Raw genomic sequence first — 27,273 nt, forward strand, 5'->3', positions numbered from 1 at the left:
AATTCAATAGTAATTGACACACATTCAAGGCTATATAACTACTGAGTATTCAATAATAAAGGACACCCATTTTTTGATTGTGTTCTAAAGGTTTATTGGTTTAGTGTGGAATGTCCTCATCTTTCAGGCACGTGCACTCGCTGTCCAGGCAGTGGTAGTGACGGTCGTGGTCTCTGCAGCGCCCGAGGTTCAAACAGTCCGTGATGTCAGAGCATGCTACGTGTAGGAAAGTGGAAAGCATACTGAAATACTCACTTAATACATCTAGCATATTAACTTCAAGTACATGAAAAACCACATCAAATTATTATCCTAAAATTGCCATTTTATGGAGAACTAGATGGTTTGTCATTTTTGACTATCCTGATTTTCTTGAAAAAAAAGCACTATATATATATATATATATATATATATATATATATATATATATATATATATATATATATATATATATATATATATATATATATATATATATATATATAAAATAACATTCCAACTTTAAATCAGAAATCTATGGATGTTTTCTGAGCTTAACGATTATTTATAGCAAAAAAAAATTATGCCTAAAGGGGAGATGAATGCTAATGATTATCCACAAACTTACTTAATATCCCCCCTTTAAAAAAATATGTCTAAAAGAGGCTTTAACAAATGAAAACTAAATAAAATAGTAGTTCAGGTTGTAAAACGTACGCGTGAAGGCATCACAGGTACATCTTCCTCCGTGACAGGCAATGTGTGACGAGTTGGAGGGACAGATAGTGATAGAACAGTCCCGTCCGTCTCTACAGTACTCGGCGTACACACTGACTGTAAAACAGAAATACAGCTAACTGTAAAACAGAAATACATTTGTCTTTAAAACAGAAATAAGTTGACTGTGAACATCTAGAGATTATGATAGAGCAGTCCCGTCCGTCTCTACAGCACTCAGCGTACACACTGACTGTAAAAGTGAAATACAGCTGACTGTAAAACAGAAATACATTTGTCTGTAAAGCAGAAATAAGTTGACTGTGAACATCTACAGATTGTGATAAAGCAGTCTCTAGAGTACTCAGCGTATACACTGACTGTAAAAGTGAAATACAGCTGACTGTAAAACAGAAATACATTTGTCTGTAAAACAGAAATAAGTTGACTGTGAACATCTACAGATTGTGATAAAGCAGTCTCTACAGTACTCAGCGTATACACTGACTGTAAAAGTGAAATACAGCTGACTGTAAAACAGAAATACATTTGTTTGTAAAACAGAAATAAGTTGACTGTAAACATCTACAGATAGTGATAGAGCAGTCTCTACAGTACTCAGCGTACACACTGACTGTAAAAGTGAAATACAGCTGACTGTAAAACAGAAATACATTTGTATGTAAAGCAGAAATAAGTTGACTGTGAACATCTACAGATTGTGATAAAGCAGTCTTGCCTGTCTCTACATACACTGACTGTAAAACAGAAATACAGCTGACTGTAAAACAGAAATACAGCTGACTGCAAACAGCTACAGATAGTGATAGAGCAGTCCCGCTCGTCTTTACAGTACTCAGCGTTAACACTGACTGTAAAGAGAAATACAGCTGACTGTAAAACAGAAATACATTTGTTTGTAAAACAGAAATACAGTTGACTGTAAACATCCACAGATAAAGGAGTCCCGCTCGTCTCTACAGTATTAATCGTACACACTGTAAAACAGAAATACAGCTGAATGTTAACATCTAACATATCGACTGTTTTTAAAAAAGACATTGGCTGTCAACATGAAACATACCGAAATAAAAGCAAAGCACCGACTCTAAATATACAACACTCCAATTGTAGAATTTAACACATTGGCTGTAAATATGCAACATACCGAAAGTAAAAAAAAAAGCAATGGATGGAATTATGTGCCATCAGGCTGTAAAATAGATAAAAGATCTCTCATGATTTGCGATGGTAAATGATTTTTTTTACAACGAGTTGTTTCTATGCCGGAGCCTTGTCGGGAGGATAAAAAACACACAAAGAGATGGATAAAAATCATATACCATCGCAAATCATGAAAAATTCCCATGTTGACACTATAGCTGTAAATCATGTGAGCATGAACATGATTGCTGACACTATAGCTGCAAATCATGTGAACATGATTGTTGACACTATAGCTGTTAATCATGTAAACATGATTGCTGACACTATAGCTGTAAATCATGTGAACATGATTGTTGCCACTATAGCTGCAAATCATGTGAACATGATTGTTGACACTATAGCTGTAAATCATGTGAACATGATCGTTGACACTATAGCTGTAAATCATGTGAACATGATCGTTGACACTATAGCTGTAAATCATGTGAACATGATCATTGACACTATAGCTGTTTATCATGTGAACATGATTGTTGACATTATAGATGTAAATCGTGTGAACATGATTATTGACATTTTAGTTGTAAATCATGTAACCATCATCTTTGACTCTATAGCTGTAAACCAAAGGTTCCGGATCGTTACACCGGAAGTTATCAAATGTGGAACTTACAACTGGCGATTGATATTAGATTTACGAGCTGTAATTTCAATCATTGCGAACTTCAAATAAAATGATATATTTTTTTTTCTGTGTATCGAACAGTTAACTGCAAATTGAGGTCACGGCGCATGGTCAAATTCTGTGTTATGTAAACAATAAAAAATATACGTGTAATGTCAAAAGTAATGTTTCTACAAATTAAATAACTTTGAAGCCCCAAAACAGAGTAGTATCACGCTATTTAAGACGAGATGGCCCTCGTTAGAATTCGCTAAAAATATTGGGAGTAAACTGTGAATCATAGTTCCTACGCCAAAATGCGCACTAAACAATAACAAATAAACAACTCAGTACTACCTTGATGAAAAACGTAAATAATTGTACCTCGCGGGAATTGTGAATATGACAAACACATTTCGGTTTTGTGTAAGAACAATAAACTTTAAAAAAAAAAAAACTCTTTTTAAAAATTATTGCTCTATTTTGGATGTAAAAATTACATTGTTGATATTATGCGGACAATATGCGAACCATATTTCATATATTACAAGAAAATATATTAACGCAAGCGTCAAATGGGCCGCAAAAAATATAATTGTTGTATGAATCATTGGTTGATTACATAAAAACACACCACAAAAAAAGAAAATAAAAGTTGGTTGTACTAATTTTTATGGTAAATTTTAATATACTTTCAGCAACTTGTTTTAAAGTTTAACATTTTACTCTCATAAAGAATCGCGTTCGTTACTGTAAGCATTTCTAACGGTAATTGTATGATCATTGCCCTAATATGAAGTAATGGAGAACACATTGATTTGTATATTACTCTAATACAAAGTTTAACTCATCATTTTTCTCTTGGAGATAATGTATTTCAAACCATTTTGGTTTTTTTGTTGCATTGTATTGAATGAAAACTTAATGCATTAGTTTATATGATTTAAAGGGACCACATGATAAAATAAAAATGGATTAGTTCAAATTTTCCAGTCAATTCAAAATTTCAGTTCTCTCATGCATATTTTTGCGTGAATAATTGATATGGATGTCATTTTTATGATATATATTTTTCTACAGCATACCACATGGAAATATAATAAATAGACACACAAAGTCATTTTATTTGACACGGAACATAGAAATTCAAATGCATCATTTATATAAAATTTAATGACATTCAGGTCTATAGTATTTCAGGTCTTTAGTATGTCCCGCATACCGATGCAGATGCATTGTTTTGAAAAGATAAAGAACTCCGAAATTTTCCGAATAGATTTTAGTCTCGATAAAAACGCACCAAACACGACAGTCTACCGGGTATGACCTATTTTTCATTTACAAGTAAAACGAAAAATATGTGATGTTTTTTAAAACACATTAAACATATTTCTACATGAAAATTTACTTTTAATTTTTAAAAAGAAGCATAATATTAATTCTATTGAAAAAGCACTGTCCCGCAGAAACGCAGCAACAATATTTTAATGTATATCAAATAACGGACCGCCTTCCGGCGGCCCGTAATAAACTAATGAAATATCCACAGGCTTTAAAAAACACAATGGCTCTCAGTGTATGATGAAAAAAAATTTTGAAAAGAAGAAAAAAATAAAGGTGATTTTAAAATTTCCCATATTTTTATACAAAGTTTTCCTTCTATAGAAAACTACAAATTGACCAATCAGTCCTCTTAACAAACTGTATACGTTCTCAATTTAACAAATTATTTTTTATGTAACAAAATTAAAATCTAACAAAATATATTTGCCTCAGCTGACTGCTAACATAAATATTCATACATTTGTAGGGTTGTTTACTGAAGACAAGGAACACTTAGGTCGATGTTACTGAAGACAAGGAACACTTAGGTCGATGTTAGATATAGTCACCACAATTTACAGCTATATATACCCATATACATGTCAGTCATTGTAGTTTTAAAAATTTAGATTATTTACATTACTTAAACAAACAAAATATGCAGATTATTATAGACATACCAGCAAAAATGGCGAGAGCTCCCAAGACCACCGACTTCATGGTAACAGTTTGACAGAATTCACTATTTTGTAACGGAATAAGAGTCCTGTTCAGTCCCAGGGGATTATAAGATACCATCTATCGCCATTACATAAGAGTTCATGATGCCGCATACTTTGACTGACATAGTTCAGAAACATTGTGTACACATATTACTTGGTGAATATAGGATTAATTTAAAAAATTGTTACTTTTTGAAATAAAGCTTTTCTCCCAAGTGAAATAATGAAATAGCATCATTTTTGATTTGAAAGTTATCACTATTACTAGAATTTTTTTTTGCAAACAACCCTATATAAAACATTACATTTTTTTAAATATGCTATATTTGACAGATTATTTTCATTTGTGGCACACTCATGTTTTATCCACTGAATATAACACAGTGTTACATATAATACAATATAAATACTAGGTTAAGTTAAGTTTTTTTGTTTCTGACCAGTCCTTCGGAGTATGTATAATAAAATATTTATACACTAAACAAGAAAGACTGCATCTGACCTTCATCAACAATAATGACATTATACAATTTTTTGTAAAATTTTTATATAAGAAACATCAATGATGACAAGGGACTCGTAACATAAAGGGTACTTAAGTCTGAGACAGTGCTTAAGTAGGACTAATGTACATTCTAAGATATAAGAATAAGATGATTTGGAAATAGTAGGTTCACTGCAGCATTTATCTTGCGACCGTTATGAAAATGTGGACAACATGAGTGAATCTATTCAGAATTATATTAATGTCTTAATAACTTGAGCATGTATGTAACATAATGAGATATACATGTAAACTAATTTGACTCTCAAATGTGTTCAAATAAATTAAACCGTAATTCATCTTAACTGATTTTTATATTCTATGTATTTTTCCTTTTTAATAACTGCCAGTGTAATAATCAAGGACAGAACTACATAATTTATAGCAATATAACGAACATATATGATAGTGGCTGATTTAAATTTAGAATATATTTTTATTATTTTTTTTATCGTAGATAAAGTGAAATATCAGAATGTCACATTGTCTTACATTGTAATCAAGTAACTATAAAAAAGGAATTATTTTCGAGGGTTAACCAAAACTTTTAAATCTTATAAACATATGAGCTACTACCATAAAAATGAGACTGTGCGGTCCACAACGGATCAGATTAACTTCTGGCATATCCTCCTCCCCCTTTCCCCTTCAAATCATGTTAATGTAATCATATTGTAAATGTTGCCATCGTCCACACCAAACTCGTAATACGATGGCCGATATGGGCCGGACAAAAAGTAACCACGAGTTGTGTTTGATTTGCCAGCAACTCTTAGATGCCGGCAAATCTTAAAGGTGGCCAAGTTTTACTTATTGTTCACTTAAAATACCAGAGGATATAAAGGTAATAGAAATAAATTTGACTCAATTGACAAAAGGGTTTGACAAAAACATGGCAGTGCCTATAACAGACCAGACATCTGATAAATGCTAGTGATCCAGCTGTATTACAAAGGACTTTTAAGATTTCAAAACTCATCTTGAAAAAAGAGGTTGCAAGCAATCAGAAATTATTGAACCTATTATGCAAGAAACTCTTTCTGCAATAGAATGGATCTTCCCAAAAAACAAAAGAAGAAAAACAATGAAAAGGTTACAGGTATGCCTTATGCTTTTGTGACTAACTTGACCTATGTTAAAGGTTTCAGGAAACAACCTATGAAATACTGGAATAACATACACCATGAAGATGTATGTAAAAAATTATTCACAACACCTCCAGTGATTACATACAGTTAACACAAAAAGTGTTCTAATCATTGGATCCAAATTAAAATCAAATGAAGTTCAAGGAGATAAATTTATTCATAAGGTGAAATCCTGACGAGACGGGCCCTAGAATTACAAATTTGAAATGAAATGTGCTATCAATACCGCCGAAACACTCTTAATTATTTATGACATATAAGCAAATGACCATTGGCAAATGCGTCATTAAGAGTGTAGGTTGTAATAAGTTAGGACATGTCTGGATGTTATGATGCTGTCGTTTTTTTTGCTCAAAGTCAATGCTGTAGTTTTGAAGTACCCTCAACAATGTCGGCGCGCAATCCCCCCTTACTTCTCCTCATACTGTTTTTTAACCAATTAAGATAACTTGATCTTTATGACCCCGATGTCTTCTGGTATTTTAATTAAATATTGAATATAAAACTTGCCCACATTTAAGATTTGCCGGCATCTAAGAATTGCCGGCAAAACAAACACACTCGTGGTTACTTTTTGTCCGGCCCATATCGGCCATCGTCAAACAGTTCGACTCTCCAACTTCTAAGCCTTAAATATTAAATAAAAAATCTAGAATTTGGTTTTTATTCATATTTTATTACACAAACACCACGTGGCCGCCTCAGTGCATCTTCATACACTTGCAGGCCCCGTCAATACAGTGGAACTCCTCGTCACGCTTGGCGCATCTCCCCATCATCATGCAGTCGCTTCTGTCGCTACAAGCTGGAACAAAACACCAGTCTTCTTATGTCTGGTAAATCTAATACATACATATCATTGCATTCAAGGAACTTAATTATATCATACGCTTTGAAGATAGAAAATATGGGCGCGATAGATTAAAAGTAATTCTTATCCTACGTGCACTCAGGATGCTGTCTTCCCACTTACCTAAAATTCTGAATTTTCTATGGGTGACTGCATGATTTTAGCTAAGTGGGAATGGCGCACAAGTAAGGGTGTCAAAGATCAGAGGAAATTAATTACAGGTGAATTATAGTCTTTCAAATATTGACCTTAATAAGGTAAAATTTAGCTAAGTGGGAATACGAATTTCAAAATGTTAGCTACTTGGGAATAAACCTTCAGGATTTGTAGCAGCTATGCCTGTTTTGGTGAGGGAGGGGGAAGGAAGGTGGTGGTCAATAACTTACTCATGGCGTCAGCGACGCACGTGCAGTAATGGTGGTCACATTCTATGTGTGAAGCGTTGACCCCACACATCGTGTCCGCGCACTCATCTACCGTGTTACATCGCTCGGCCAGTACATACGCTAAAAACATTAATGGTATTGATGAATATATTTATCGTCGGGTAAAATAGTTCCCCGGAAAGTTACCAGGTATGTCATTCTTAAGAACTCCGGTGAAAATAGACTTAGACACTGATTTGTTGGACATAATTAAGGAGACGAGATATCCCCGGATCTCGCTGTTTCCAGCCAATGCAATAAAAATAAATCATTTGGTTTATACGTGAAAGAATAAATATGAATAAAAAATTTGAAAAAAACCCACAAATAAAAAACATCGATATGCTTTTTGTCTAAATTTCTTTGCGGAAAAGTAATAAAAAAAAAACCCCAAAACAAAACAAAGTCCACAAAAATTAATAAGAATAGTTTATATTTTATAGGATGAAAGCGCGCTTACCAAAGGCAAGTACAGCACACACAATTACGGCAGTCCTCATTTTGTGTAAATTAAGTTCTAAATGAGAATTATTTCTACAAAGGTCTACCTTTAGAAGTCTTATCTAGCTTATCTATACGTGACACCAGCATGTGAACACGGTTATAAATCTACAGCAGTAGATGAGAAAATTAGGGCAAACTTACAACTCCACAGAATGTGTGTATTTATACACCGTCACTTATTACTGATTGTCCACAAAAATGGGTTTGTAGGTTTGTTACAGATCCACTCCTGTGTACTTTAGCGTAACAAATATACACACATGCATATATTAGTATGGGTGTATAACATGTATTGAAAAAATGGAAATTTATCATGTTATTACTAAAATAATATACTTCTTTACTAAATTACAACAATTATTACATCTTTGATATTTCATGGTAAATAACTGTCGATGACCCTTTAAATACATGCTATATAATTTTACCCTTTTTCTTTCTTTCTGAGCAAATCTCGACGCTATATAACATTTTCCTCTGTTCTTAAAACATAAAAGTGGCGCCATTTTAAGGCAACTACTCTTCTTTAAAAGTTATTCCAAAGGGCTCAAACTATTCCAAATAAAAAGATTGGTTGTTTTGGCGCCACTCTGTGATTACAGTCCAAGACTGTAGAGTTTATTTAACAGACAAAACATACACGATAGTAGCATCAAGCAACCTAATAGGCAATTATGAAATTGGCAAAATTTCTTAGTGACAGACCCGGAACGCCTATACGTACAGTCATAAACTAAGAAAGACTCTTCATAGAATCTTGTGTTAGAATATTTACCAATCGATTTGGCAAGTCAGAGAATACGGGCAATTGGAAGGTGTGTGTGTGTGTGTGGTGTGTGTATTGGGGGAGGGGCAAAGTCTTAACATACGAAAAAAAACCCATGCAAACTCTCTCCTATTAACAAGTGGTTAATTAAGAAATAAGGAATCAGTCTTTGAGTATTATGAGGTGATAGTTTTGGTCGGGGCATGATCAAATCCAATAAAGCCCGAATGATTCTTTATTACTGATATTTGTATAATTTTAAGCCATTGTACAATTTAATATTTAAATATAAATAAGCAAACCCCGCTGGACCCCAATTATACGTCATTTGAAGTTGTGGGTTATGTAGTACAAAATCGATACATAGTGTTATCACAGGCAAAGACACTGAAAAGTGTAAATATATTCTTATTGGTGAGTACATTTTGCCCCCCCCCCCCCCCCCACTTTCTCTCCCTTGAATAAAAATCGATATTTTACCATTATTTCAGAATACACTTCTATGTTTGTCGAAATTCTTTATCAGCAATGTTACAAAATTTAAAATCCGATGATAATGTTTATATTACATCTATAAACATTAAAACTGGTTCAACTTTGTTTCATTAAATAATTGGATAAACATACTAGATGTAAAACTAAAATCTCAAAAATAATGATCGGCAGATGTCAAAACCATTGAAAGAAAACATTTCAAACAACAAGCATTCTGAAAGTATTTCGTAATAAATACATGTACCCTACCCCCCCCCCCCCCCCCCCCCACACACACACAAGCAAACAAACACATACACGCACGTGCGCATTTTGAAAAAAAGGTCGTTTAACGTGCTAAAAGATGAGGAAAGAAAATTTGGTTAAAGATTTTTTACAGGACAATCCCGATTTTTAACGAAACGAATCTTTTAAAGCTTATTTCTTCATCAGCATTTGGTTCCATTTGGATAAATAGACTATTTGCTATTTACCCGATGAAGAATTTCGAACGATTGCCAAAAATTCATAACTTAAAAACCAGTGAACAAAAAGTAACGGAAGTCGTTAAGTGAAAATCGCTGTGTTGGAGGAAATGGCACAGTCAGAAAAATCCAATGTTTATAGTCTATTTTCTAGAATCTAGGTACTTGTAGTCAAAAATGAAATAGATATGTTTGTTGATTTTAAAGCAATATGAGCTGTATTTTTTTAGAATTTCATGTTGCTGCAAAACCCTGCTAGTATGATAAGTCTATATGTACTTTAACTTTTCTTGATAATTAAGTTTTGAAAAAATCAATAATCTTTGTCAGAGGAAAGATTTCTATATAGCAGATTAATTTTGTACAGGACAACAACAATTTAAATTTTGCTCCAGTTAAGGCTTCTTAACGGCCTTTTCCACAAAATATGGCTAACAGAAATTAAAAAACCATGATATTTTTGTCATTTTAGAATAAAATAACATTTTCGTAAAAATTTTCAACATGAAAATTGCAGCTCATATTGCTTTAAACTTTATCTCCATTATTTGACTGATAAATGAGAAATAAATATGACAATAGAAAATATATAAGTTTTTTCTGCTCTTGCAACAATTAACATTCTTAGTAGCGATCCCCTAACGATTAATTTTCAATCCACGCCTGACATAGTAATAGCATCAATAGTGAAACAAACTATACTATTTTATGCAGATTGTTACTTAAAATTGGTTCGATATACTATATGTTTTAATTCAAAACAGACACCCATTATTTTTCAAAAAGCATCAAACATGGCTATGATTTTATTAAGCAACCCAATGTTTATATTTTCAAACACGTATAGAGTGGTTGAACCCGAACGATAACTCTGTTTTTAATAGCATCGTTTAGTTTACATAACCACTAGATGATGAAATAAGACATATATCTTAATATGTTTTCATGTTTAACATAAATCAAAGTAGGATATAATATGAAAAACGACCAGTACTTACGTATTTTGAGAATATTATCCGAACACTTATACTTCCGCTCGAAATTTCACAGGAACTGAACAAATCTCGGTGAAATCTCGTGAATTTTCATTCGAGCACCTCTGGATTTATACTTAGCAACGATAAAGAAAACATTCCGACCACATTCGCAGGGGTGCCGGTAATGTTAATATAATTCGAGGTGTTTTTCCGAGCCTACCGGAAAGGCCCGAGAAATTGCGATTGTCAAACCATAATTACGAAAAAAAGGTCTGGAAAACAAAATGGGGACAGGTCGCAATAAAGACAACACCCCCCTCCCCCGCCTTCCCGGTAGGAACTAATAACTCTATGTAATTCGTCAGATACAATATTCATTTTTAAGGTGTTATGAACTAAACAACCAACATTAGGTGTATACACTTTTATGTTGCAAAATGCTTTCACTTCAGAGCATACCTATGTTATTTTGCTATTAGTCAATTAATACACAAAATATAGTTTTGGTTAATGATAATGGGCTGTTATAATGCCTGTTACCGTGAACGTATAAATACAGCGCCTTCTAAGAAATGTCCAACTTAGGGGTTCAAGGACCGATAATTAATGTTACATTCGTCATGGTCTTTGCACACACAGGTACAGGCCGCATTCATCACTAGCAGTCAGCACCGGACAGCAGTCAATGACTGTCCACACGCGGTGAATGCGGTATCTTCAGTAAGTTCTACAAAGATCTGAAGATGGTGGTAGCGCGCAGTGCGATAGCGTTTGGCATTCTTGTCGCCATCTTGGATCCAGCGCATGCTACTTCCCTATACTCCAACGATAGACAGATAGCCGACAACTGCTGCTCGGGCTGCAACTCCTCAACGTCTCATTTTGGATACACGGAGGCGACATGCCACGGTAGGTCTTGAAGTGTGTGTGTAGGGGGGGGGGGGTGTAAGGGTAGAAGTTCAAAGACGCAGGGTGGATGGTAAATATCATGTCTACCCAAGAACATTACCTTCTGCTTTTTGGTTAATTTTGCATAAAGCTCTCAAATATTCTTATTTAGATTTTAAAATTTGTTTATCTTTAAAATCAATAATACACAGTGAAACATTTAGACCTATAAAGTCGTATCTTACTAAAGGTACATGGAGGTTTGGCAAAAATAACAATTTGTTAAACGTATTATTTGTTATAGTAAATCGCGTATAAAACATGGAACACAAATGTTTATTAACAGTACAAAACATCGGTTTTTTTGTATAATTCAGAGAAAATTCTAAAATAAACACACGATACACGTGGTTCTGATCGAAGTTATTGATATATAACTGACACGTGATCCAAACAAGATTTTGAAAACATTTCATTTGAACAGAAATTTCTAGGTATTACTTCAATATTATTATAAATTAATTCTGTAACGTGATAGATCTTTCTATCCAAAAATATTACAATGACTACGTTATTCTTGATTTTTTATTGATAAATTCCATTATCGTTCATTCGAAAAAAAAAATGTATATGCTGAGGATGGATATTAAATTTTAAATTCAATGGAGATAAGTATCTTGTTGCGGTGTCAAAGTTTTAGAGTCTAAAGTTTAAAGTCTAAGCAGACAGAAAATACACACAGTACACAGATCTGTAATTTGATTCCATAGTTCTTCTTCATACCTTTACACACTGTATTCTGTAGGCCCCACCCATTGGCACCAGATCACATATGACTGGAGGTTCTGTGGTAGATCCACCCAATCACCTGTCAATATTGGGACCACTAGCTCCATCTACAGACCAGATCTAAAGGCATTCCCACTCCGATTCAGAAACCTTTGTCTTCGAATTCCTGCACGTATTCGAAACAATGGTATTTAAAACAATTACGTCAAACTAATTTTTAAGCTTATTTCAGCAATATTGAAAATAATGTGCTCTCCTGGAAATCTGTATCCAATTTAAGGTTCCTTGCGGTAGCTTTTTCTTTGAAATCTTTTTTCTCACCTTTACAAGGACAATAACATTTTATGATAACATAAAAAAAATTGGTCAATAGGGCATTCGCCGCATTTCGACACCGAGAACGAGGCTGTAGGCTTGTACAACGTGCCGGGTCTCCCTGGTCAGAAGTTTACGTTCAATGAGTTTCACATCCATCTTGGAAGACGTTTACCAGAGGGGTCAGAGCACCTGGTAGACGGCAATAAATTCCCCATGGAGGTTTGTATGCATCAAAGTACACATGGACATAAATGCGAAGATCCTTAACCATAATATACACCGTAGACTAGTTATGACATTTTGAAAAAAATCTAACTCAATGATATGTGTGTTTTACACGACGGCCTTTAATGACGTGGTCACTGTGTTTCCCTAGCATTCTGATAGACATTTTGATTACATTAGTTTCAAATTAAATTTTATTAAATTATTTATATTTCTCAATTATCAATATCATTCTGCAATATATATATATATATATATATATATATATATATATATATATATATATATATATATATATATATATATATATATATATATATATATATATATATATATATATATATATATATATATATATATATATACATACATATATATGTATATCTCAAAGCTACATTAAATACTTTATGTTGAACTTCCTAATTTAACGCAAGGAATTGATATCCGTAAAAAATAGCGAGAAGCACATTAGGTTGATTTTAAATTATCTATTTTATTTTCCCGAAATATTTTAAACTAAATGAAACTTTGATAACATTTTTGCGTTTGCAATATTTTGTTCTGACGATTTTTTGATACAACTGTTGAATCGCGGAATTAAGTACTCGCGTAAAATTAGGAATCTACAGTAAGCGAAATGAATTCTCTTTTTCCATTTGTCGTTTATTATCATACGTTCATTTATGAAAGCGTTCAGACTGGGGAATATTGACCGATTTATTTAGTATTCCCACTGTTGTCCTACTAAGAGTAATGTTGTCTCCTTTACCATTCTCTTAGTGCATCAGTGATTCTATAATACATTTTATTGGTAATAATTGCACATCGATTCAGCTACAAATCATCAATGTTTTTTTCATCATGTTCGGATGACATAGTCCAAATATTGAGAGTTTTCACTCTTTGTAAATAGCTTTCTATTGACAATTAACTGCTTATGCACATAAAGATAAGAGAATGAGTTTAGAAATGGAAAATGTGTTACATATGGAGAATAAGAATGAATAAATGTGTGCTCCATACTTTATGTCAAAGTGTGTTTATGCACATATCAAATTCAAATGTACAATTAAGGCTTGATTGTCTTGTACGTTTAGTTATAATATACGATATAATGTTTATAAACAAAAAGTTATAATCGGTATATTTGTATGGATGTGGATCACATGAATGCAGGCTAATTAAATATTTTGTCTATTGGATTAACTTATTATTAGAAAGTGTTATTAGAAAAATCAACGATGTGAAATATAAAAGATCCACGATTCTCACGGAATTTAAAATTAAAATTGAAAAGAATAACTATTTTTTAAGAAATAGAAAAAAAAACAATGATTAATGTAAGTTAGATGATACTGAAGATCAATTTCACAGGTGCAAACCATTTGTATTATTAAATCATTGACGTTAGTATCGGTAGGCGAATTCTATTTGTACACGTACATGCTTAAAATATATAATGGTTTTGCTAATAGGTTGCACTACAGTATTAAATTTTACTACATATTCGTACCAAAATTGCACAACTTTACATACAGATTAAAAATTCAAAACGAACTTCTGGAAAAAATCCTTTTGACATCTCTTTAAACAACGCTTCATTTACAATTTTCTAGCAAAACATACACGTGCATCCAGCAAGGCGTGAGACTTCGTTTACCTCGAAGTTACACATGTGCTTGAAAATCAAGCCCGGGCCTTTTCACCCCCTCCGGAAACAACACGCATCAAAAATTCAAATGATCTCGCATTATTACAAAACTGGGAAAGTTAGAGCTCTTACACATTGTTTTTCATCTCATATAAAAAACCAGTTCCTGTTTCGAGCGGAAACGCCCCAAATTCAAATATGCAGAAAATAAAACCATTTTAACAAGGCCTTGGACTTTCAATAGGACGTAACTATCTATTTCTTGAGTAAAAACAAGTTAAAAATGATGCTGGCTTCAGGTGAAATATACACCGATTGAGTAGTCTTAGCTCAAAAGCCAGACAAATAGTGTTGATTTCAAAGAGGAATGGCTGAGTGGCCTACAATGAAATAGACATGCCTACGTCACATTGCAGTTTGACACCAACTACCCAAAGTCCAAGCTCTTGTTAAAATGGTTAAAACCTGTGCTAAAAATGGAACATACGAAGTAACCTTTTTAAACTTACAATTTGTTTCACAAATGCCCAAATACGAAAGGGTTACATGTTATGTAGTGGAAATTACTACTCCCTAAGACCAAGCGTCTTATAATGTAATAGTTATGTAAATGAAAATGTGTTATATGTACCACAAACACAAAAGAAAACCCCCACAATAAAACCATGGTTTATACATTAGAATGATTAAGACAAGGAACAGTACAGATACTTTTCTTACCTTTACAGGCTCACCTTGTGTTTTACAACGCCCGGTATGGAGACGCCGTCACGGCCAAGCGGAGTCCCCGCGGACTGGCGGTCATTGGGGTCATGATTCAGGTCAGGGGTCTTATCACAGTCTGATTAATTCTCAAAAAAGGGAGCAGCAATTACAATTATTCAAACGTGATTAAATTAATAACGGACATTTTCGCAAAATGTTTTAGTATTAGTGTTTGGTCGCTAACATTGCCTTCTGAATAAACTGCAACAGCAAAGGTCGTTCAAAAGGTTACCAATTTTGTCACTTGTGTGGTAACTAGTGGCAACAGAATTGAAGTTGTATTTGAAATCGGTATCAAACCTGCATCAAAACATACCTTACAGTGACACTTTGGAACATAGCAGCTTCAATAGCAATTGACCGTTAATGCATCCGCTTATTGACCAAAAACTACCAACATGTTTGTACGCTGGGATTTTTGTTTACCAATGGTTGATTATTTATGAAAATAAGATTTAGCCAACATCCATCATCAAGTTCTGTTCATTGCTACAGGTGGCAGAGGACGGCGATGAAACGGATGACGTCTATATAGAGCGCAAAGACAAGGTGAGTCCAGGATAGGGTTTGGATGAGGACTACCGTTATCATTCCAAACATCACCTGCCAACACATCGTCACCATAGAATCCATAGTTCCCAAATTTGGGCAATGTGCCTGTCATACAGCAGTTATATAAATATGTATGTGTGTATTGTAAAATATGCTTAAGTTTTAGAAACCCTCTTGAAAAATGTGAGAAATCAAGCACACTGTTGTTTCAAAACATGAATTAGATACAATTCTCTATTTGATTTATATATTGATATTTATCATAGGACTGCGGAGCAAAGCGCCACCGGCCCTACAGCAGATGTGTGTGTAACGACAAGAACCCTTATTCCGCCTACTTCTGTAAAAGCTCCGGAAAGTGTAAATGTAAAGACGACAACGACTGTCCAGGATCGAGCAAATGCCGGCGTAATGACGTCATACCAGGGGGATATTGTGGAAAACCGAAAGGATGCCGCGTTCGATTTGCTAGGAATTTAAGTTACATCATGGAACAGTATTATGAAAAAATCCGTTTCTACACCAATGTTGCTAGGAGATTAGGTACAGTATCATCATTATAATCAATATTTTAAAAATATTATTATTATACTATTAAGACTAAGTTTCAGATATAACTGACATAAAAATGAAAACAGGTGATAATAAAGTATATTTTTAAAAATAAAATCTCTCTCTGTCTCTGTCTGTCTTCTGTCTGTTTGTCCTCTCTCTCTCTCTCTCTCTCTCTCTCTCTCTCTCTCTCTCTCTCTCTCTCTCTCTCTCTCTCTCTCTCTCTCTCAATATCTGGTGACGTTTCACAGAGGATCGTCAGTGGGTACCTGTAACAGAAGGCATCTCTGTGAGTGACGTATTACCCTACGACTGGAGCTATTTTACGTACCAAGGTTCCCTTACCACTCCGCCATGTTACGAAACGGTCACGTGGATTAATATGAGATGTCCAATCAAAGTTTCACGAAGGGTATGTAACTTAATTAGTATATGTTGCAAGAGATTTATTTCATTATCCTTTAAAGTATGATTCAGAAGTGTAATGTGATTCCATTTTGCAAATTTCTCTAGGTTAATGAACAAGCATATTAAAAAAAAATCTGTGCATGCTTTTAGGACTATTACTTGAAGATTAATTGGTTCAAGCTTTATAAGTACGTTTCTTTGCCATATGTTCCTGTATGTTCAGCCTACAGACACAAATTTTCACCGATGTTTTAGGCATACAATGACCTTGCCTTGGTCAGGGATGTGAATGGTCCACCTCTGAGGATATTCGGACTAGACAGGCCGCCACAGCGAGGGATGTATGGCGGTCCGGGCGTGACAATCGGCCGTAATTTCCAGTGGGACACTGTCGGAAGAGAAACAAAATTTTGTTCTCGTAACAAATAGCTAGACATGTGACTAAGACAAACTTCTGCACGTGATATAGATGTAAATATAAATTCAGACGTAAAATCACATAATTTTTCAAAACTTCATCTGTGCATTGCATTTTGGTGATGTACATGCATTTGCAAGACGAATATTGTTTTTGTTTTTTAAAATTATTCATTTATGACATTAAATTTTGTTACAATTTTTTGTCTTTATTGCACGGCAAAATAAACACTTTAAATAGCTGATTAATATTTAATTAAAGAGCGGAAAACACTGAAGTGCAAGTGGGAAATCATTTGGCAATCGTCCAGAAAGAGATATACATTTGCATCCGATTGTAAAAGTGTGGTATTTGTAAAATATCTTTTTTAATCATCCCAATTTATAGAAGTCCTTTTATGCCTTGATATCGTTAATTTATGTAGAAAGGATCTACACATTGCTTATGAATTAAATGAAAAATAGAATGTTGATTTAATGCTAAAACAATAACCACGCAAAAATAATATCTACACCCTGGTTACTATTACTTACTTCTAATGCATGAACTATGGAACTGTATTATCGCAAATCTTACATGAAAGTATTCGCTACGACCGATGTAGCATTGCGTTGAGTGATGACACTTTCTAATCGGTGTGTATTTCAATTGTGATTTGAAATAAAGATTCTGATTGGTGCATTTATATAGACCCGCCCATTTATCAAATGCATGTTGAGAACATGATGCTAACACGTGGAAAGATATGTCGGAGAAAGAAAACATCTCATAAAGTTGTACTAGCAAGTTAAAAATTTACGTACAGTGTTATTTAATAACAAACGGGGAGATGTTCACGTACATGTGTAAAATATTAATGAAAAGAAAAAGAAAAAGTTCCCTAAAAGCAGGGATCGGCACATATAGATTATCAGTCACAGAATAAGATTGTACTTCGCTTATCGAATAATGTCATTCAGTTCATTGTGAAAAAAAAATCGCCAGAAACTGTTTAGTGAACAAATTAATTTTACGTTACCGTTAATATGATGTACCATATACTGTATATATTGAAAATCGCATGAGTTTAACTGTTTTTCCTCATAAAAAACTTGTTGCAAAATGTAGATCCACGGGAAAATTCGGGTTGACACGCCGTGAAATCCATTAGACGTTTTACAGCATATGTCTTCACTGTTTTATTTACAATAAATATGTATTGAAATCTTTGAAACATCGTCAACAGCTCCGCAAAATGAAGAAGTGTGGTTTGTTTATATTCATTGAAAACTGTAAAATGGCGACTCGATCTGCACGTGAATTATACTATCCGAGGTCGATTAGCGTGTCAGTCATGAGTGTCAACATCAGAAGTAAATATTGTGTGATTAATATCGAAGAACATAGGCTATATTATATAATAAAATGAATGTTTATACAGACTAAGTGAGTTACAAAATAACGTTGATCACAGATCAGTCCAAAATTGAACACGTTTACATGCCGTAAAATTCAATTTTTTGGTATGTTTGAAAACACATGCACACTTGTAGTTTTAAGTGTGTCATATTATTCAGTTACAGTTCAACAAAATGCAATATAGGCTATGTAATATTTATTGTCAGTATCTGTTGTGAATTCTTTGGAATAAGCTACAACAAAATAAATATAGCCTCATCTTAAATTGATGCGTTTAACAGCTAAAAGGATTTGAATTTTTCGATGAAGTATGTATTATATTTAAAAATGAATTGGGGATTGAACCTGTCTTAACAGCGTGTTTTTGACAATTGTTTACACAAAAAAAGAAGATGCGATTATTGTGAGAACTCTTAGTCAATTATTGCAGAAACGACACAAATACCACGTCGGCTGGTAAGGGTGGGCGGGTACTTAAACGGCCAATGAAAATGCTTGTTTATATAACTGGAACTCGCAATCCCGATAGTGTCGTCACTCAACGCATCAGTTTATCACTCGCAGCGAATACACCCGTGTAAGATTTGCGATAATTATAATTTTGTTCATTGCCATATAGTACACAGATAGGGTTATTGTTCATTTTAAAAACAAGAGATAATTTTTGTTTTCCCTAATAATCAAAATCAATCTGAGAGATGGTCAGATACAGCATTTCCTTTCCAGAAGAAGAGTTATCCGTCCGTCCGTTTGAAAAAAAACCCTGATTAAAACGTGTCATTTCATAAAACAATTATTATTCTCTAAACCATGGATTGTTATATCTTCTTCACTGTATGTGTGCTCATTGGTCCAACAGCACTAGCAGCTATATGCAGAGAGTAAGTTTTTCTTATACGTTTATTCTATTTTTTTTTTAAATAGTAGTTAATCTTACTTAACAAAAAGGCAATATTAAATTAGAATATATACAAGAAGTTAGTTTCTTTGTAAACAGTCTAAAACATAATTGATAATCAGAGAAGCATCAAACTAATTTCTTATCGTAATTTTAATCGCAACACAGTGTTTGATATTATTTTTGTGGCCTGTCAGTAAAGATATCACAAAAATGAAAACAAAAAATTCTTATTGTAAAAATATTCTAAATTCTTTTAAAGCAATTACAAATCTAGCTGACACATTAAAATTTAATTTTAAACGTTTCCTTTCCATTTCACAAATTCTTTACAAATACTATAAATTTACTAAATAATTAAATATCTAGCTGCATTTAAATAAATTTTTGAATTAGTTTTAACATATCAGTATATCTCTTCAGAAAAGTCAAAATCTGTCCGCTTTGCTCGAAAAAAGTTCGAATGATTAAATTTGCGGTTTGATGAAAGATTTTTATTTTTACAAAATGGACAAATACATCATCGTTATTTACAATGAAGCGCATTGAAGTGGTAAAAATGTTCGTCTGAATGGAATATTCTAAACTTTGTATCGAACGTCAATTGTTACATAAGACACACGCATTTCTTTTGAAACGAGGAAAACAGTATTCGTCACAATGCTTTCGGAACCGCCCCTCTTCTAAACAACACAAACATGAATTTCACACACGCACATTATACACAAAAACAAAAGCACAAACTTTCTTTCTTTCTTTCTTTTCTTTCTTTCTTTCCAACTATGTTCAGAAACAGTGATATTGTTCAAAATAAGAATATTTTTAGTAACTTTGTGTTTTGAACTTCCTGTTACATGTACTGTATTGCAAATAAAGAAAAGGTTTTTACAACATATATGCACATGTTTCAGTTTTTTGTTTTAGAGGGGTAAGCTACGTTCTTCGTCTTCTTCGATCTTCTGCATTTGTTGCTGTGTTCGTAGCTTGTTGAGGGGACTGGGGTATGCGCGGGGCATGGAAAACATAAACGGAGAAAATATCGGTGTAATAAAGTTGATTCAGTTTTGTATATACTGGTGTTTATATTTGTGTTACTCTTTAATTATGTTATGAATGGGTTACCGTATGTGAGTGACGAGTGTCGGGTGAGTGTGCTATTTTTATTTTTAGATCGAGTATTTAAAGTGACCGGTTTGGGTGTAGTGGTCAGTAGAGGGTCCTGTAACGACATCAGCCGGGTGCCACGTTTTGCAGCTCCTGTTTCAAGATATGGTGAATATCTCAAGTTAGCTTAATACTAAGGAGAAATGGGTAGCCATTGAAATTTTGGATTCTGTTAGGCGGGCACATGTTTTCCTAGCCGGTAAGGTTGTTTTGTTGTTATTTTGTACATTTCGTTGGTAATTTAGTTCTTAGTGTAATTGGTAGTATGTTTGTATGTTTATCGGGACTTTATTAGTCACAGTATGTTTTTTTCAGTGCGTAAGGGTGTTTGATACAATTACCTGAAATACAGACTGGTGTGCTAGACGGAAATTTTCCTATGGAAGGTCGTGGGGACAATTGACGAAGGTCGGGGACGCATTCTATGCTGAGTGGGGTGTGGCTTTCTATCCGGGCAGTGTCGTAGACTGGAAGCGAGAGACCTGCGAGTCCGGGGCTTTCGGTTAGGATAGCGACAAGAGGGACAGGAAATTTGACGAGGGCAGGAGCGTCTCGAGTGCATAGTGACCTTGAGTTCATTTTCAGAGAGGTTTTAAGTGTTAAAAAGCGACTGTTATTACAGGCTAATTTTCATATACATGCTTTTGAGCTGAAATTTGAAGTAATTGTAAATTCGCGGTATTTTGAATTATTGAACTTTAATATTTTTTTGAGTAAATTTTTCAACAAGAGTTTTATTGGTTGAAATAGCTTCTAAACAACATTTTGTAGTTTACTTCCATTTTATATCTGATACAGTGTGATTTAATCTTGAATTTAGTTGATAGTATCAGATATTTGTTCATTTGTTTAATTGAATTATTATTCTTTTTTTTGTTATGTTCGAATGAGAGTGGTGTGAAAGGGGGAGTGAGAATAATGATTTGTTTTGTTTATTAATTTTTTTTTCAAATTAAACTTGTTTATTTTCTTTACAAAATCTTATTGTTCATTCAGCTGACAAAATCCAAAAAGAACTCATTACAATCGGGATTCAGCTTGTGTCCACATTTCGGTCCGCAGCCCTGCTTGTGTTGTTTAGAAGATGAGCGGTTCAGAAAGCATTGTTACGAATACTATTTTCCTCGTTATAAAATAAATGGGCGTCTCCTATGTAACAATTGACGTTAAAAAAAGTTTAGAATATTTCATTCAAACGAACATTTTTACCACTTCAATGCTCTTCATTGTAAATAAATAAGAACACTATTGCACAATGGTTTGACAATGGGTTAAAGCTAGGAGGATGTATAAGTAATACAACGATGTTTGCTTGTAATTGTCAATTATATGTCGATTTATACTTGTACGTTTAATTTCCGTGTCAGATTTTGTTGTTATGGTATAAAAAAAAATATAACTGAACTTAATCGCATGATTCAATCCGGGTTTACGGAAATTGATTGCGATGATTTAGTGAATGTTGATTTTTTTTTTTTATACATATTTCTATGTTGAGAATGGAACTTACTATGACCTTGGTTATATTTTTTATCATTCGTGAAATTTCACTAGCAGCGATTTGTAAAGAGTAAGTACTTTTTTGTTTGCTTCTTCTACAATAATAATGCGTAGATCACGATTTATACTTGTACGTTTAATTTCCGTGTCAGATTTTGTTGTTATGGTATAAATAAAAATATACCTAAACTTAATCGCATAATTCAATCCGGGTTTACGGAAATTGATTGCGATGATTTAGTGAATGTTGATTTATATTTTTTGTTGTTTTTTTGTTTTTTTTGTTTGTTTTTTTTTTTTTTATACATATTTCTATGTTGAGAATGGAACTTACTATGACCTTGGTTATATTTTTTATCATTTGTGAAATTTCACTAGCAGCGATTTGTAAAGAGTAAGTACTTTTTTGTTTGCTTCTTCTACAATAATAATGCGTAGATCACTTGTCTGTTGATAAAATAAATTACTGTATGATAGTGATTGGTTTTAGTTTCAGTGCAGCCTATGATAAATTGAGCATAGAGTCTTCAGGTTTTTCAAACATAATTGTGAATCGAAAGGACAAAATATTACCTAATTCACAATTTTGACATAATTTGACAATTATGACGAAAATTTGTACCACCCCCAATTTCATGACTCCAAAATCAGTCTGAGGGCCAAAGGGCCTCTGGATAGAGATCGGTGCATCGATAAGAACGAAAATTAGAGGACACCTAATTTAAAAGAGCAAAAATGTTCCGCAAAAATCTAATTAATGGTATGATATATAAAAAGTAAAATAAAAGGTGACGATGCAGGGGATGTAATAAAGCTTTTCTTTATATTAGTGGTGCAAAAGCAAATATTAGACACTCATGTATTAATTGGTGATATTACACAGTGATGAGAATGTATTTTTACGTATCTTGCGTAAAGAATCCTATATAATTATGGATTAACATATTAAAACATGATTTAAACATGTGATAAAAAGATCTGGTTAAGTAATTCCAATCCCTTTATCAAGGCTCGGAATAGTAAAGACACTACTCGTTGGATAAAAATCATAAACCATCACAAACCATTGGAGATCCTATATTTATCTTTGGAAAGAGCAAATCGTTTAGAAATGTTTTTTTTAAATCATTTTTGTTTTTAATCATAAGTACAACCGTTATACCATAAGCCATAAACTGTGTGGTGATCATTTTGATTCGTTTAAAAGTTCACTTAAAAATGAACGTTTTCTGTTCCAATAATTTTTCATAATTTAAATCAGATTATGTGATATTTAAACTTCATTATATAACACAACTTGCCTTCATCACAATTAAATAGGATGCGCGTGAAAAAACATATAAATCCACTTCGCACTAGATGAATGTTTTTTTTTTAAATATTGTATCCTAAAACTTTGTATCCTCAGTTTAATGTCATTTTGAAGATGAAATGGCCTTTATTATCTTCAATCAATTACGTAAAAATAAATTTTAAGGAATGAACTCATATGATATATAATTTCTACTTATATAAAATGTGTTGTATCGGTTTACGTTTTTATTACATGTGAAGCGTAAACTGCCCTCCCCATTTTGTATTAGTATTAATTTGGTAGCTTTTGAATTCCTTCCATGAATAATATAATTTGGAATAATTTACATCGCTTCGCGTAAACTGCACCAACAAGCGCTTCATAAGTATTTCATAATGGACTATGACATAAACTACAAAATGGCATACATGGATATAACTGATGATATAACTGTTAATTTAAGAAATCAGATAAGGGTATTTGCAGATATTTTTTTTTGTAATTGTCGACTCTGATACAGTAGGAACTGCTATATATCATTAACAAATGATCTCGTAAGAATTAACCAAAAACGGTCTACACAATGGTAAACGGAGTTTAACCCTAATAATACTTTACTCGTTCACTTGTATACAAAATGATTAATTATTATACACTGTACACCTTTTTCAATGATACGATTGAACAATGTCTATACTTAGCATAACAAAGTGTACATTTCATGACTGATTAAAATTTTGACTATTGTTGATTTAATCCGATTTTCCTCTGTTTAAAACATAAGAAGACGATTGTTTTTATTGAGAATAAATTGAGAAATATTTGGAAGTTATAAGTGGGCACTTGGGACAGTGAAAATTCTTGACTCAGCTAAGTAAAAATTTCAATTCAGCTGAGAAATGACCAAGTTTGTTTTGTGAAACGCAATTCGAGAAAAATCTCAGCTGAGTAAATTCTCAGGATTTGAGATTAAACTTAGGTAAAATAAATTTCACAAAAAAATTTTTTTTCGTGAAATCTAAGCCAGTTTCCAATTATCATTCCTTACGCAAGAATAACTTACTTCACATACCAATTACAAGAAATGTAGCATATTTTTACAGTTTGTTTTACAATCAAAAGATATGGAACACTTATACTTACAGTGTAAAATATGCAACAAGTAAACTGGTAGCCAAATTTAAGCAAAGTATGCAAAACAAGAAAAAAGACAAACACAAGCACAAGAATAAGCACCTGACATTATATATTTTTCTCATAATATAAATAGACGCCCTATACCTAATAATACAAAGAGTGTATTATAAGGTATATGCAACAGTACTAGTGGACAAAGAAATTTAGATATTTTCCATTGACAACTAAGAATTTTTTTTAAAAGTTATCATAATGCTGAGTTGTACAATCGTGACGCAGTCAGTCAGATCAGTGTTCTTCAGGATAAAGAAATAAATTACAAAGGTAAAGACTAGAAAAAAAAAATCTAGCACTACAACTAACACTACTTAAGAAACTCTTAAAAAAACAATAACTTCATTCTAAACAGTTTTAAACACATTGTTTGGGAAGGTGTTGGCAATGCGACTGATCGCTTTTAAGTAATCAGTCGACTACCACCTGATTGAGTTAATTAGCTAATTAAAATTGACGTTCGAGTTAAAAAAGGAAAATTTAACCCCGTTGTTAACTCGTACGGCGCTCATACGGTGTGTTCCCGTTTTGCACACATTTGATAATTGGGTATAGAACAATAGGTGTGAATTGTGTTGTGATAGCAATTATAGTCTGCTTTCAGTCAAAGATTTTACCTGGATTTTTACTTGTGTTTTATCATTCATTCATCAGCGCCATGAAACAAGAAGAATATAGATATTTTGTTGTGTTTTAGATTAATAACTATCACAATTTTTTTCATTTGATAAAATAAAAATCAAATTAATATTTTTAGTCTTAAATTTCCGCTCACTGATAAGAAAAATAAGGATTAGATGATTTGATTTTTACATTTTTGCCCATTTACTTTAAATATAAAACTCGATGAATTGAGGAAAAATTGCTTGTCCCGGGCCAATTGGAAGCTGATTCAGTGGATAATTATATGATAAAGGGGAAAACTACACGGACAGTCATATGGGGTAGTCCATGTCTCTTTTCACAACTTACATTGTAGAGGCAAAATATGTAAATCGCGTGTTTACATGTATAATTGGTTGTTTGGTATCAACAGAAAGATTATTAGGAAAAGAAACAGACCTTTATCACAAAATATTTCAATCTTCGAAGTAGCAGCCTTGACAGTAGATCTTATGATCGACATACCGCTCTAGTATATTGCGGGTCAATTTTCAAATCAGCAGCTCAATAAATTCCGACAAAAATAATAATTTAAATATTGATTCGATATACTTCAAACTGAAGAAGGTTGAAAATGTATGAATTAGGTCTACATTTGATAGGTTTTTGTGAATAATATTTTCAGCTTTTGAAGCATATAAAATTGCCTATTTATTATCATATCGTCATACATTAATTTGTCTAATAGTATTCTCTTCGATTATTCAAGCCACAGCATAAATGAAAAATAATTAGCAGCGTTTTCACTAGACACATTTCCACCATTTATGTAAGCAAAAGCAATAAATAAATACTTATATATAATATTTTCTCTTCAAACTTGTAGCGTGTAAATGTACTTCCTAAAGGCAGGAAGATAAACAAAAGCACTACATACACAACATTTTTGCAATAATCTTTTTTGTTTAAAGAAATTAATGAAATTGTCGATGACCAAATCGATGTTTAAAATTAAATTCCAGAACATGGATGTCAATTATTATGTAAATGTGCTTCTATGCAAGTTATATTGTAACATAAAATAAATGTAAATATCAATTGCGAGTATATATGTTTTATTTATTTCATTGTCAATTGCCCTTACAGGAACTGTGATATAGACTATAGCAATTTAGCAATTATCTCACCTTGTCAAATTCCCGTTTCGCACACATTTTTTCGATACCTAATTTTCAAATGTGTGCAAAACGGGAACAAACCATAAATGTAGGTTAGTCCCGAATAAGTTTATAATTAATAAAAGCCTATTTTTAAACTGAAATTATAAATGCGTTTAATTGATAAATCATCGAGTTTTCAAAATCTTTTCACGGAAACATATTATTTGCAGTCTATATACTACTTAATTCAATATAATAAAAATCATATGCGGTTTTACTAGGTTTGCGAAATAAGTATGTTTTAGTGAATTGAAAAATTCAATAATAAGTATCTTTAAGCAACATTTAATGTATATGACCTCATTTTGTTGTCTGGCTGTTGTTATTTTGACAAGGATCTCTATAAATGAACAGGGTATTCAATTCTAATGAAACAGAAAATAAATGTATTATAATATGGGTACCTATCGACCTAAAGGACCCCGCCTTTTGTAGTAATTACAATTATATTTACTTTGAGTCTGAAAATCATTGAGCTTTTTTACAATGTCTCAGTTTTGATATCGGTAAAACTATTCGATGTTATCATATCCATGTTACCATCCTTTATCTTATTATTTTTCCTGTTTTAACTTAGAGATGGTAAAGATCAGTGTTGTTCGGGATATAGACGGAACAAGACAAGTGGACAATGTGAGAGTATGTATATAAGTTCAAAAGATAAATTCTTTCCATAACGGATTTTCGTCTTAGT

At 32.8% G+C, this 27,273-nt stretch overlaps 3 protein-coding genes across 3 annotated transcripts; 1 reads left to right on the forward strand and 2 right to left on the reverse strand.

The window, feature by feature from the left end:
* Window positions 1–69: 69 nt before the first annotated feature.
* Window positions 70–4,655, reverse strand: LOC128185939 (serine protease inhibitor Cvsi-1-like). The gene is made up of 3 exons (XM_052855650.1): window positions 4,531–4,655; window positions 697–813; window positions 70–216 (listed from the first exon to the last, which is right to left on the reverse strand). Exons 1-3 carry the CDS (start codon window positions 4,646–4,648, stop codon window positions 101–103), a joined length of 351 nt encoding a protein of 116 aa, XP_052711610.1. The 5' UTR covers window positions 4,649–4,655; the 3' UTR covers window positions 70–100.
* Window positions 4,656–6,919: 2,264 nt separating this feature from the next.
* On the reverse strand, window positions 6,920–8,158 carry LOC128185766 (serine protease inhibitor Cvsi-2-like). The gene is made up of 3 exons (XM_052855425.1): window positions 8,000–8,158; window positions 7,501–7,620; window positions 6,920–7,069 (listed from the first exon to the last, which is right to left on the reverse strand). Exons 1-3 carry the CDS (start codon window positions 8,037–8,039, stop codon window positions 6,966–6,968), a joined length of 264 nt encoding a protein of 87 aa, XP_052711385.1. The 5' UTR covers window positions 8,040–8,158; the 3' UTR covers window positions 6,920–6,965.
* A 3,245-nt stretch (window positions 8,159–11,403) lies between these two features.
* On the forward strand, window positions 11,404–17,551 carry LOC128183712 (nacrein-like protein). Its single transcript, XM_052852831.1, has 8 exons — window positions 11,404–11,654; window positions 12,439–12,609; window positions 12,796–12,959; window positions 15,345–15,437; window positions 15,877–15,930; window positions 16,200–16,476; window positions 16,737–16,897; window positions 17,149–17,551. Exons 1-8 carry the CDS (start codon window positions 11,489–11,491, stop codon window positions 17,320–17,322), a joined length of 1,260 nt encoding a protein of 419 aa, XP_052708791.1. The 5' UTR covers window positions 11,404–11,488; the 3' UTR covers window positions 17,323–17,551.
* The last annotated feature ends 9,722 nt before the right edge of the window (window positions 17,552–27,273 follow it).

The sequence above is a fragment of the Crassostrea angulata genome, chromosome 5 (genome assembly GCF_025612915.1).
Source record: "Crassostrea angulata isolate pt1a10 chromosome 5, ASM2561291v2, whole genome shotgun sequence".
In the NCBI taxonomy this organism is placed as follows: domain Eukaryota; kingdom Metazoa; phylum Mollusca; class Bivalvia; order Ostreida; family Ostreidae; genus Magallana; species Magallana angulata.